This window comes from Triturus cristatus, chromosome 4_1 (assembly GCF_964204655.1).
Source record: "Triturus cristatus chromosome 4_1, aTriCri1.1, whole genome shotgun sequence".
Lineage (NCBI taxonomy): Eukaryota > Metazoa > Chordata > Amphibia > Caudata > Salamandridae > Triturus > Triturus cristatus.
The window spans coordinates 227,190,131-227,204,044 of NC_140585.1; the positions used below are offsets into that span (position 1 = coordinate 227,190,131).

Below are 13,914 nucleotides of genomic sequence, written 5' to 3' on the forward strand. Positions count from 1 at the left end.
AGTGGTGTATTTGCCCTTGGATTTGAAAAAAAATATGGAAACTATTGATGCGGATACTTTGGAAACTGAACCATTAATTATTCTGGTTAATGGTGTACCTACAAAGAATAAGAAGATTTGGCAGGAGCTGGTAGATGTGCGGAAAGTACAAAGAGCAAATTTGTATTTGAAAAAAAATAACAAATGGTATGAATCAATTTATATAGAAGAAGAAGAAGAAGACGAAGATTTTCAAGAAGACACAGAAACACCAACTGGACAAATTGAAAAAGTGGACAAGACAAAGGAAGAAGAAATTTATGAACATTTTAGCATACATCCTCTTCATTCGAAAGAAGTTATGGGAGACAATATTGATCTCTTTCAGATGAAGAAAGCAAAAGGAACTCCCGTGAGTGTATGGGAGGAGAGCTTGGAAGCTCGATGTTTTCCCCAGCTGTTTCCTACGGGAAAAGGAGGACGATACGATGAACGTCCAGAACAGATTCCAGCTTCAGAGTATCGGACTACAAGACTATATGCTGAAGATCCCAGATTTCGACAAAGTATTCCTTATTTGTTTCATCTTTTATTTGAAAGCGACTTGTCTGCACTGTCTTATGCAGTAAATCACATTTTAAAAAGTGGAGTACATTTACAAAATGTGTCTGCTAAGGATTTTATGGAGAAAGTGCAGCACCGAGATGATCATTTGGAAACACAACTGATCAATCTGATGGCTTGTCAGCGTGGGACAAATGAATATTGGTACCGACGCCATGGTGAACTAAAATGCATGTTACGCAATTTAGGAACACCAACATGGTTCCTTACCCTAAGCTGTGCCGAGTACGCTTGGGATGATTTACTGGATTTTCTACGAGAGGCCAATTCAAACATTCAAAACATCGAATACAAGACAGCAGGAGAACTGTGCTCATTGGATCCGGTTAATGTTTGCAGATATTTCAATCATAGATTTGAGGCTATGATGTCCTTCATCTGCAATAAACAAAATCCACCCCTTGGAGAAGTAGTGGATTTCTTTTGGAGAAAAGAGTACCAGGCAAGAGGTGCTCCTCATATTCATATGCTGTTGTGGATCAAGGATGCCCCAAAGTTTGGAACAGATACTGATGAAGCAGTGTTATCTTACATTGAAGAATATGCAACATGTGGTATACCAAAAAGCACAGAAGAGAACAAGTTAAAGGAGCAAGTTTTACGTTTCCAAAGTCATCGGTGTGGAAAATACTGTCGACGGAAATACAAGAGCAAAGAAAAATACTACACTAAATGTCGATTTGGATTTCCTAGACCTGTTCTTTCAAATGGAAGAGTAAACAGTTTTATGTCAGCTGTGAGACATACTATCACAAGAAAATCACCTAAGAATACCTACAACCTTAAAAGAAAAGAAGAATCAAAAAATATAAATGACTACAACCCAGTCATTTTATCCATGTGGAACGCTAACATGGATATACAGTATGTAGCTGACAATTCCATTGCTGTTGCACGATATGTAACGTCTTACATTACGAAATCAGAAAAAACAGAATTGAAGGAAATGTGGGAAGAGATTTCTCACGAGAAGACTGTCAGTAAGAAGCTGTACAGTTTCAGTTTGAAGATGTTATCGCATCGAGAAATTGGATCCTACGAATGTTCAGATAGGTTATCTTCTGCAAGTCTCTACTCGAAGTCAAGAAGAATAATTTGGGCAAGTTTAGGCCTTGCAGCAATGAGAAATCGGGTACTGAAATCTGTTGGAGAAATTGAATATTTGGCCGAGAATGACCCAGAAAGTACAGATATATTGAAAACAAACATGTTGGACACATATTATCCCAAGAGAAGTCATCATCTGGAGAACATGTGTCTCTATGAAGTGTTGCAGAACTACATTTATTCACGGAAAGCTGCAGAAGACATTAATAATGGAAAATATAAAGTTGTTGGTGAAGAAGGATGTTTGGTGAAGCAAACCAAAGGAAGTTTGATAAATCACCGGAAGCTGAGTTGCGACACTACCGACAAGAAAGAATTTTACTACTTGGCTCTTTTACAGTTGTTTAAACCATGGCGTACAGAGGATGAACTACTGGGAGAATTTCAAAGCTATGAGGATTCATTTAATGCTTGCAAAGACAGCATACAATGCAATACATTCACAACTTATCTGCAAATGTTAAATGAAGAAATTGAACAGGAAACTACAATTGCAGCAGAAATAGCTAGAGACAGTTCTCAGGACAGCCAAAGTTCAGGAACACACAGTCAAGATCCCCTAGGACAACCAATCGTTGAAAATGAAGCATCAATAGCCATGAATGAAGTGGAAACAGCTATGAATCAAGCTCAAGAAGAATTTATAGACTTAGAAAATTTGGAAAGACAACTGAATCAAGAGCAGCAACAAATTTATGAAGAGATCAAAAACAAAATTGATCACGGATTTCTACATGTAAAAAAAGAGTGCTCATGCACATCATTTCATCCAATCAGGATGTATGTAAGCGGACAAGCTGGCACTGGAAAAAGTTTCCTAATTAAAGTCATCAGAAGCTACCTAAAGCAAAAAACGGATTCTACTTTGTCTTGTGTGGTTACTGCTCCAACTGGGTTAGCAGCATATAACATAAAAGGAATCACCTTACATCGTTTGCTAATGTTACCAGTGGAGCATGAGAACAAAATACAATTCAACAAGCTAACTGGAGAAGCATCCTTGGAAGTTTCACGAGTATTGAAGAAGATGCAAGTTCTCATTATTGATGAGGTGAGCATGGTATCAAACTTAATGCTTGCCTTTGTGCATTTAAGAATGCAGCAAATTTTGAAGACAGACTATGACGTGTTATTTGGTGGAAAACACGTCATAGTTTTTGGAGATCTTTTGCAACTTACTCCAGTTAAAGGACAACCAGTGTTTAATACTGTGACACATGAAGACACGAAGAAGTCATTGGGAAGTATCGGTAATACAAATATTTGGTCCTTCTTTGAGTACAAGGAACTTACAACTAATATGAGGCAAGCAAACGATGAAGAATATGGAAGTATTCTGAAAGATATCAGGATTGGACTACTCACAGAAGCTGGCAAAAAAGCATTACAGACTCGGCTGCTACATAATTTATTTCCAAAGGAAGAAATAGTTGCAGAGAAGATATACAAGAACATTGCAGAAAACAAAAGTGTCATCTGCTTAATGCCTACTCTACGTGAATGCTCAATATTCAATGAGGAGCTTTTGAAATTGGAAAAGGAAGAGATCAGGAAATTGGAAGCAGTGGACAAAATTGAGGATGGAAGAATTACTGTCACAGTAACAGGCAAACTGAAAAATAAATTGGACTCACTAGAGAAGAACATCTCCAAAACAGCTGGATTAGAAAAAAATCTATATGTTTGCATGAACTGTAGAGTGTTTTTAAGGAGAAATTTGGATGTTGAGAAAGGTTTAGTTAATGGAGCGATGGGAAGAGTTGTGGGTTTTATTAATTATCAGAAAAAAGAAGGAATTGAATGTTTAAAAATAAAATTTGATCAGATAGATGAAGTTAAAGATATTTGTCGTTGTACAGTTCGTTTTATGCTTGTGAAAGACTTATATGTACGTAGGAAGCAGTTTCCGTTTTCTCTAGCATATGCTGTAACTATTCACAAGTCTCAAGGATTGACTGTAGATTGTGCATTTGTGAACATTGGTTCAACTGTGTTCAAAGAAGGTATGGCATATGTTGCTTTGTCACGAGTCAAAACATTATCAGGTTTATTCATGATAGACCTTGAAGAATCAAAAGTTAGTGCTGATACAAATTGTGTAAAGGAGTATAATAGATTAAGAAGAAGCTATGCTCCTCATTTAGGTCAGTATCCTGTGTTGGAGAAACGTGTAGTTTCTCGTAAAAGAAAAAATGAGAATATCTGTAGTGAAGATGTAGAGAAGAGGAAAAAAAAGAGGAGTGATGTAATTGCAAGCAAAAAGAAAAAGGAAAATGAAGAACAGGTTGTAGGATGTCATTTTGAAAATAGCTCTGGTGTCAACTGCTACGCAAATGTAGTGCTGAATGTTGCATTTTATCTGGAAAGTTTGCAAGAGCAGATAATAGTAAATCAGGGAAAAAGATTCTGTTCAGAGCTGAGTCTCCTTTTTCAAAAGTTGAGTAAAGATAAAACTCAAATAGAAAGTGCTACTGACATTAGAAAACTTTTAGATGTATGTTCAGGACGAACACAGTTTTCTCAAAATGAACAGCAAGATGCACATTAATTTTTGATGTATTTTCTTCAGGTAGTGGAAGAAGAAGGAGTTCCCATTGACATTTTTTTTGGTCTCTCTTATAAATGGGAACATAGTTGTGATAATTGTTATAATATATGTGGCTCTATTGTTGATAATGAAAGGTTTATTTATTTGACATTGCCAGAGAGTAAAACAGTCACTTTTGCAAAATTAGTTAAAGATGCTAATCATAGCATGAAATGTGGTGAGTGTAATTCTGACATGTTTTCAACATTAATTTTAAAGGAATACGGACAGTATGTAATTTTAATGATGCAACGATGTAGAGCTGATGGTTCAAAATTGGATACTTTAATAAAGAAGTTTACAGGACAGCAATTATCAATTTCAGGAAAAACTTTTGTAACTGTTGCAATAATTTCCCATGATGGACCTACTGTTACTTCTGGACATTACACAGTTTATCTAAAATGTGAAAAAGGCTGGACACTGTGTAATGATTCCGAATTGATTTTCAAACAACGTTTGCCTTTTGATTTAGCAAATTCCTATCTAATCTTCCTGAAACCTAAATTTTAGAGAGACTTGGCAAGATCTGGACAAAATAATTTTACCATTTTACTGGATTACCATTGCAATTTTGTAAAAAAAAGATTTTTAAAATTATCATTTGGCCTAATGGAAAGATAACCAATTGTAATGTGGACTTTTTTAATTTTTAATGCAATTTTGAAAAACCAATAATTTAGAGATTATCGGTGACTTCTGCACATTTTAAATTTTGGAATGTTATTGGACTGCCATTGGAAATTTTTTCAAAAATGATTTAAAAAATTACTATTTGGCCATGTGGAAAAGTAACCAATTCTATTGTGGACTAAATAAATTATTCAAAAAATTTTCGTGAACCAAAATGTTACAGAGAATCGGTGAGATCTGGACAAATTAAACTTTAGAATTTTATTGGATTTCCGTTGGAAATTTATTCCCAAAAAAAAATTAAAATTACTATTTGGCCTAAAGGAAATGAAATCAGATGTATTTTGGAGTTATTTGAGATATAATATTGTGATTATAGTTCTGAAACAAACATATCAGACGGTATTTTAAAGAAATAAGTATTGGTATTAGATGATATTTTTTTACAATATTATGCATTTCTATAATGTTAAGTTTAATTAAAAAAAGAATCAGGGCTTTTTTAATACAATCTTTGTGATTGGTATTTTTTTTTGCCCGCTGTAAAATGATGAATGCAATTGCTTTCACAATTTATAGTGAAATGCAATATATTCTGAAAACAGCAAAAATAAGGCAAAAAGATTTTTTGGTAAAAAATGTAAATATGTGTACTGTATTATAAAATGTTTAAAAAATATTAATACTTTTTTCTTTTTTTCCAGATAGATATAGAAAATTTTCGAAAACTACAAACATTTTTAAAACTATTTTTAAAAAAAAGAAATGAATAAATATTTTTTCAGTGAGTATGGTAAGTCAATAATAATAATTGTAGTCTCTCAAGGACAATGTAATGTGATAAATTATTTTTAGTGTTTTTTTTAAAAAATAAAAAAAAAGTACGCGCACCGTACGCGTACGGTAAAAAAAAATAAAAAAAAGTTTTTAAAAACATATGTAAAAAAAAGATGAAAGATAAGGTTGGCTCTTAAAAGAACCGTTGTGTTCATGCAGGGACAGAGGAAAGGAAGCATGGGAAAATTATTCAAAGCGACAAATGTGCTGATCTATTTTGTTGTTCACTAGGGAAACACTGGTCTCCCTATGGCAAATTAGATCTTTACAAAATGTGCAATGAATATCAATGAATATCAACCTTCCGAAATCGAGGGTTCATTTCCAGAGGGCCAGCAAAAGGAGATTCTCCCCCCACAGATGAAGGGCTCACCTGACCTGCAGAAGAAGGAGTAAGCCCTGCAGGTGATGGTCCAGGCTGAGCTGCTGTGGATGTACTGGCTCGTCTTTCTGAAGAGTTACCTCCAAAAAGATGACCATGTGTCCTTCTGTGTACATCCTGGAGGTGTCTCTTCATGGTGTGATTCCCAAAGGAATACTTCCTGTTACGATTACCTCTAGAAAGTACACGCTGACACAGCTTGCAAGTAACTAAGGGTGCATTCACCTTTTGCTGGCCTTCTGGAAAAGTAAAATAATCCCAAACATAAGAAGGCTTTTGTTTCCTCGATCTCTGCCTCAAGACAGTGCTGCTAGTGCTAGCCTCACTCTCAGAAGAGCTCTGCTGTTCTGCCATCGTATCCCAAAGACAAACCAGCTCCTTCTCCCAAGGGATCACAAGCAGAAATGAGGGGAATGGGTGTGGTGTAGGAGAGTTCTAAAACTGAAAGTAGTTTCAACCAATCAAAAGTTGTGTTTCAAGATCACATGACCTACCGTACGCTTACGGTACGCTTACGGTACGCTTACGGCAAAAAGTACGCGTGCGCGTAAAAAAGACACGCGCTTGCGCGCATGCGCATAACAGTCACTCCCCGGCACTTCCGCGTAACGTGCGCGTGTGGCGTAAGCGTCCCACGCGCAGTACGCGCGGCTACGCAAAGTGCGTAACTATACGCAAGCAGCGTAGATAGATTACGGACGTTGCGTAAACCGTACGCTTACCGTGAGCTTACGGTACGCGTACCAAAAAAAAATAAAAAAATAAAAAAAAGAACTGGAAATAAATTTTACATGTTTATTTTAAAAAATATATTAAAAAAAAATATTTAAGGATTTTAAAAATTAAAGCATAGTCTTTATAAAAGGTAAGTAAATTAAATTAAAAATATGAATAAAAAAAAAATTAGCATTTAAAAAACCTTGCAAATTCACTGAAAAAACCATGGGTTTCACACACGTTATAGTTAGGAATTAGCATTTAAAAAACCTTTGAAATTCAGTGAAAAAACCATAGGTTTCACACACGTTATAGTTAGGAATTAGCATTTAAAAAACCTTAGAAATTCAGTGAAAAAACCATAGGTTTCACACATGTTATAGTTAGCTGGACATTTTACTCGTAAAAAACCAATGAAATTTATAGTTAGTTCAGCTAACTATAACTCGCGCGCCCGCAATGCACTGCTGATGACGTCACATATTACATCACTCATGACATGGTCAGTGACATCACTCATGACATCACTGATGACATCTCAAATGACATCACTGATGACATCACTGATGACATCATCCTTGTGATAGAGTGGCAGACCTCCTCTTCCCCTAATATAACCTTTGACACACACATTCAAAAATAGAAACTACAATGTTCAAAACAATGGACATACCAATACCAGTTAAAACAACCTTTTCAGTAATTCTAAGATCCACATACACATCCACTCATTCACCAACAGTCCAATTCAGTCACTCATACATGTACTCACTCATCATATGTACTCATACACCTATACATCCTGTTACACAATGCCACTCATCCATAGAGTTACTCACACACATAGTCACTCATGCTAACAAAGAATCAAACATACATTTACTTGCATATACAGTTATACACACACCACCACACTTACTTCTACGGAAACTTACACATACTTAGTCTTTTAAACAATCACTTATAGAAACACATACTTATTCATACAAGAACTCTTTCAATCTCTCACTCTCACATATACTCACATATATACACCAATAGTCACATATACTAGTTTAAAACATATGTAGTTACTCATAAAGACACTATTGAGACAGTCATTCACTCAATAACACATCCATGCACACACTCATCCACCCATACAGTCCTGCACACATGCTGTGTTCAACACATACAAACAGTGAGTCACTCATTCATACACCTATGCACTACGTAATACCCCCCACCGAACCATGCAGACACTCAGACTGATACTCAAAAAACCAACTAATAACCTATATAGACACCCATGTATCTACTCACCAACCCATGCAGCCACTTATACACAAAGTGAGAGACTGATACAGATATATACATATTTAAACATTACTCACTAAAACATGTATTCACTATGATACACTTAATCAGTCAGTTAAACAATCAATTTTTCAAAAACAAATCATCCATTTAGACACTTATATACCCATTTATTCTTCCATTGACCTTGAGATATACATATATAAAACATATTTAATTTTCAGAAAAACCCACATTCACTGGATGATGTCATCAGTGATGTCATCAGTGATGTCATTTGAGATGTCATCAGTGATGTCATGAGTGATGTCACTGACCATGTCATGAGTGATGTAATATGTGACGTCATCAGCAGTGCATTGCGGGCGCGCGAGTTATAGTTAGCTGAACTAACTATAACGGGGCAATTTCATTGGTTTTTTACGAGTAAAATGTCCAGCTAACTATAACATGTGTGAAACCTATGGTTTTTTCACTGAATTTCTAAGGTTTTTTAAATGCTAATTCCTAACTATAACGTGTGTGAAACCTATGGTTTTTTCACTGAATTTCAAAGGTTTTTTAAATGCTAATTCCTAACTATAACGTGTGTGAAACCCATGGTTTTTTCAGTGAATATATATATATATATATATATATACACACAAATGCATAACCAATAAAGGCATAAAGAAATTGCAACAGATCAAGCATTTCTCACTATTAAAACATAAGCATGATTAAGACATATTAAAAACATTCATGCCAAACAGTAAAAGCATCTTTTTGGTAGAAACAGGTGGACAACGGGGAGGCGGGTGGGACAGTGAGGAATCTACAGGCAGATACTGTATCGCCCAGAAAAAGCATTACCGAGGGTAAGTAACTTGCTCTTCTCATGGATACTTCTGCCTGTTGATTCCTCACCTTTTGAATAGAATCCTCAAGTCGTACCTCACCCGGAGGAGGGTGTCCACCTGACTAGACCAAAAAATCTTGCAAAACAGATCGAGCAAAATGCCCATCCCTCCTAACCTCCGAATCCAATAATAATCGAATAATTTTTAGTCTAAATTATATTGAAAATAATACTTTAAAAATACTTTTATTAATACATTTAGACAAACACTTAAAGGAAAACTTTTATTTATAATTAATTTAAAGATATTTCATACTTTAGAATCCAAGTACTATACACTGTGGGGCTTATTTATGAGCCCCTGCATCACTTTTGTGCCGCCGTTGCATCACTTTTTGTGACGCAGCAGCGGCGTAAAAAGTGCGCCACATTGCGCCCTTTTTACAAAGTGACGCATCTAAGCAGATGCATCACTTTGTAAACCCCTGCGCTACATTATAAGAGAAAAGAACAAACGGCAGACCAAGGCCAAGCACTTCCAGTCCATATATACTACCAATTCGTATGGTGGTGCAAACTCTTCCCACACCCGCCGTCCAAGGGTGTTATGTGAAAGCCAAAACAAAAGAAATGGAAGGTGCACTCGTTTCGAAGTCAATGAAGCAGCGTAATTCTGGTTCAGGTATAATGTATGCAGGGTGAGCGATCCCCCGCAAAAAGCCTTGCAGAAGTGATGCAGTGAAATCTATAAGAATTTCTAGGACGCTACTGCGTCAATATCTTACGCCTGCCTCGCAGCAGGCGTAAGACTGACGCAGGACCTTTCACAAAGGGGTTGCCCCATGTGAAAGGAGACATTGCTGGAGTCGCGCCGGTTTTCAGACACACCCCAGCAATGCGTCACTATTGTGCTGACAGATAAGTCAGTAATAATGACGTATCGGTCATTACTTGCAACATGATGTGTCATACAGTAAATATGATGCATCCATCAATTTGCAAGGAGGGCGCAGTGAAACCTGTTGCATCGCTGTTTTCACGCAGCGATGCGAAAGTTTTCATAAATGAGGCCCTGTGTATCCAAGGTTTATTCCCTAACGTTGGTCCAGAGCAGTAAAAGCTAATTTTACATTTCTTTTATAATCTGTTTATAATTAAGATTGAAAAAATATGTCATATGTCCACTGGGAGATAAAATAGGATATCTTTTGTTCAACTGTCAAAGATTAAGCCATGATGGTGTCATATTTTAATTATTCCATTCTAGAACTATGAATTCTACGGTGTGTAGCCTCTTTCGCTATGAGTTTTTGTACATGTGAAAGAAATTCAAATTGAACATTAGAAAACACAACACAGAAATTAATAGCATCAGTGAACAATAGCATTTTACCTGTGGGTGCGCCCTCGGAGGCTTCACTTTCTGCAAGCACTGTAGTTGTGATCGCTGCAAGAAGGAATAATGCCTTCATGGTGACTGGCAGAGTGGCACGAGGTAGTTTATTTGAAAAGACGAGGCTATTGTAATATTTCTAAGGCGTTCCCCTCTACCTCTTATTCCTCTGCAGCCCTCTATCTCTTACTCCTTCTCCTGTCCCGTCCTCTTGCCTATATATACCCTGCTTCCTAAATCTCATATCAGTCATCAGCCCCGCCTCTTCCCGCTCCTTAGGAGTACTGTGCCAAGTGAAGTTTGACGTAGGTAGTTATGAATGCATGGACCTTATGAACTCTAGGGCGTCGACCTATCAGCTCCAGCGAGGGCAGCAAGAGATGCTGCTCTTCGCGCGCCGGGTGTCGGCCGTTTTGTCTGTTTGCTTTTCCCAGACCTGTGTGCTGATGGTGCAGGTGCGCATGGTACGTGGAGTGCGCAGATGTGCGAGCGCTGTGCACATCAGCCCTTTCACCCATTCACAGGCCCATAGACATGCCGGCATGCCTTATGAGTGCAGCATGTCTAAATCTAGGACCCTGCCCGAGCGCTCACACAAACAGCCCCTCTGCCCTATCAGAAGTCAGGATAAAGCCGGGGTGAAAAAGTTCACACCACAACGCTATTCTAACTTATGATAGGGCTGCCGCACTTAGCAGACTCCTCGTAGTCATTTTGAAAACGTTTTCGTGTTATGTGTAAAACGCGGCATCACTCGGTCAAGCCACAATTAAACCTATGTCAAAATGTTTCAAATGCCATGGCCTTAATTTACTGTGTGTGCGAATCATTCGTTTCTTTGCCCTTTGGCACGGGAGGAGTGCATTTTAAAATTGTAGTTGATGATACCTGAAGCATTAAAAGTAAAACAAAGTGGCTTACTGAAGACGAATAGGTGGTTGGAGCAGAGGTACTGCAAGCTTCCTCAGCATCTGGCGTAGAAACGTGACTTGTCTTTTATCTGCTCTCCTGACTGGCCCTAGTGCCCCCAGCCACGTTACTTATGTGTCTGCCTGGTACCAAAGAACGCTGAACTGACTGATTAATGTACTTTTGATATGTCAGTATTCAACATTTGATGATTATTTATTTTTATATTCAGTGACGGTTGGCAGGGAATGGGGGTGGTGGGTGGGGGAACTGGGGCTGGGGTAGATATAGGGGGAACAACAACTAATTGAAAAAGAAACACCTTCTCATATCGCCGTCTCTCGTCAGCTACAGAGCCAGAAGCAGGAAGCACACTGGCTCCTTAAGCCAATCACAACGCTAAAATGCAGTGTTGTGATTGTTCTGAGCACCGTGGTATGGCGCTTAGATGGGGACTGGGAGTCTGTGCATGGTCCCCACCAGGCTGTGTATTACAGCCTGGTAGGGAAAATGCAAAGTGTGCATGACTGTTTGGCCGGCCCAAAAAACTGGCCAAACTGTCATGTGCACTTAGAGTGTGCTCACCACTGCTCCCCCTCTGACCCCAATCCTGCCCTGCCCGGCCCTAACCTAACCCCATAGCGAAGAAAAATAATATGATGATAACAATGTTATTATCATTTTATTTTTCCTACTTCCTGCTCTGACAGTAGTGGGGCAACACTCCTCCTCCTTAGCGGAGGTGCTGCCCCTGCTATGCAAACTTGTTACTGTATGAAGGAGTCTTACTGGAGATGCTGTTTATCAGACTCTACTATTTATACTCATTGGTTTGAGAAGATTTGTGAATAGAGTTAAGGCTCTTCCAAATACCCTACTATGCACAGCCATCATCTGAGATAGAGGTCTGAAAGGAGAGCCCTGTCCCTATCGACACCCTACCACGTACACCCATCATCACAGAAAGCGGTCTCAGCAGAAAGGCCAGTTCCTAACACACTCTACAACGCATATCTGCCATCTGAGAGAGAGATCTAAAAGGAGATGGCAGTCCCTTCCCACACCCTACTACGTACACCTATCATTACATATAGAGAGGTCTCAGCAGAGAAGCCAGTCCCTCCACAAACCCTACTGCGCACACCCGTCATTTGAGAGAGAGGTCTAAAATGAGAGGGCAGTCCCTCCCCACACCCTACTATGCACACCTATCATTACAGAGAGAGGTCTCAGCAGAGAAGCCTGTTCCTTCACACACCCTACTATGCACACCTGTCATCTAAGAAAGAGGTGTGAAAAGAGAGGCCAGTCCCTTTCCACACCCTACTATGCACACGGAGGTCTCACCAGAGGCCAGTCTCTCCTCACACCCTATTATGCACAACAGTCATCTGAGAGAGGTCTGGAAGGAGAGGACTGTCCCTCTCCACTCACTACTACGCACAAGTGTGGGCGGTAACCTTTTTTCCTCCAGCAGAATCTCACAAGTTTGTATGGGGGAAGTAAAAAAAAAAGGGTCAAGGCTCAATTAATAGTTACCATTCTTATTACTTGATTAAAGAAATGCTGTGATGTGATTTGTTGCAAAACCAGCGTTATCTCAGTTTGTGCTTGGTGCTTTGAAGGAGAAGGAAGTCCTTTTGAGTTGTGCTCAGCAAATGTTACTTAATTTGGAACTGAAAGAGACTGTTGTCTTCGTCTACATTTAAGAACTAGCTCCAAGTTCAGATATTACATAATATATTTCATAAACGTTGTTGCGAAGAGTCAGTAAGTGTACCAATGTTGCTAAACCTATTCTACATGTTTATAGAGTGAAAAGCTGTTTGGGGTGGTGCAGATATGTTAATATAGCTTTTGTAAAGTACACATTATAATGTAGAGAGATGTGAGCAAGGTTTGCAGATTGTGTTGAAAAATTAAGTATTCCAACTGTATATACATGGAAGTAAAGGAAGCAGTGTTTGCCAAACTATGAAAGAAAGATTTTGGAATGTGTTAATACATGCCCTAGTGTTTTTATGAACCTCACTGTACATATACTTGAGCCCTATGAGGTGTTTGCGTGGTGATATTGCTATTTCTCGTGTGAAACAATGTGGTAAGTGTTAGCAAAGGTGTGTGAAGATGAATGTGTTACTTTATAAACTATTATTCAAGCAGAGTTCATGGCATGTTATAATTTAATTATAAAACTATGAAAATAGAGTGGTCGTTGGTGTGGAATTTTTTCAGGAGAAAGGAATATCAAGTTAATGGTGTACTAGATATAAATATGTGATTGTGGGTAAAAAAAATTGTAATGCTTAGAAAGTATAGTGATGTATCACTGTTATCAATTATTGGTGAGTATGTAACTTTTATCTTTATTTTATTTTGTCTTTTTTTAGGAGGAAAATGGAAAAGTGTCTCTGAGGAAATAATAATCTTCTTACATAAGCAGCAAAAAGGACCCTTGTTAACACAAGCCGGATAATTGTGCTGTTCAACAATAACTGCCTCTTAATGTACAGTGTTTTCAGTTTCGAAGGATATGGACATGACTTAAAAGTTGAACAGTTCAACAGCACAAGCTAACTCTGGGGGCAAGAATGACCCCCAGATGCCTTGCT

At 38.1% G+C, this 13,914-nt stretch overlaps 1 protein-coding gene across 1 annotated transcript in view; it reads right to left on the bottom strand.

The window, feature by feature from the left end:
• LOC146854152 (hemagglutinin/amebocyte aggregation factor-like) overlaps positions 1–10,681 on the bottom strand; it is a 169,049-nt gene extending 158,368 nt beyond the window's left edge. Inside the window, exon 1 of the mRNA XM_085651930.1 lies at positions 10,394–10,681. Coding sequence (XP_085508056.1) covers positions 10,394–10,472 — 79 coding nt within the window. The 5' untranslated portion in view covers positions 10,473–10,681. The remainder of the gene's footprint in view (positions 1–10,393) is intronic.
• Between the last annotated feature and the right edge of the window lie 3,233 nt (positions 10,682–13,914).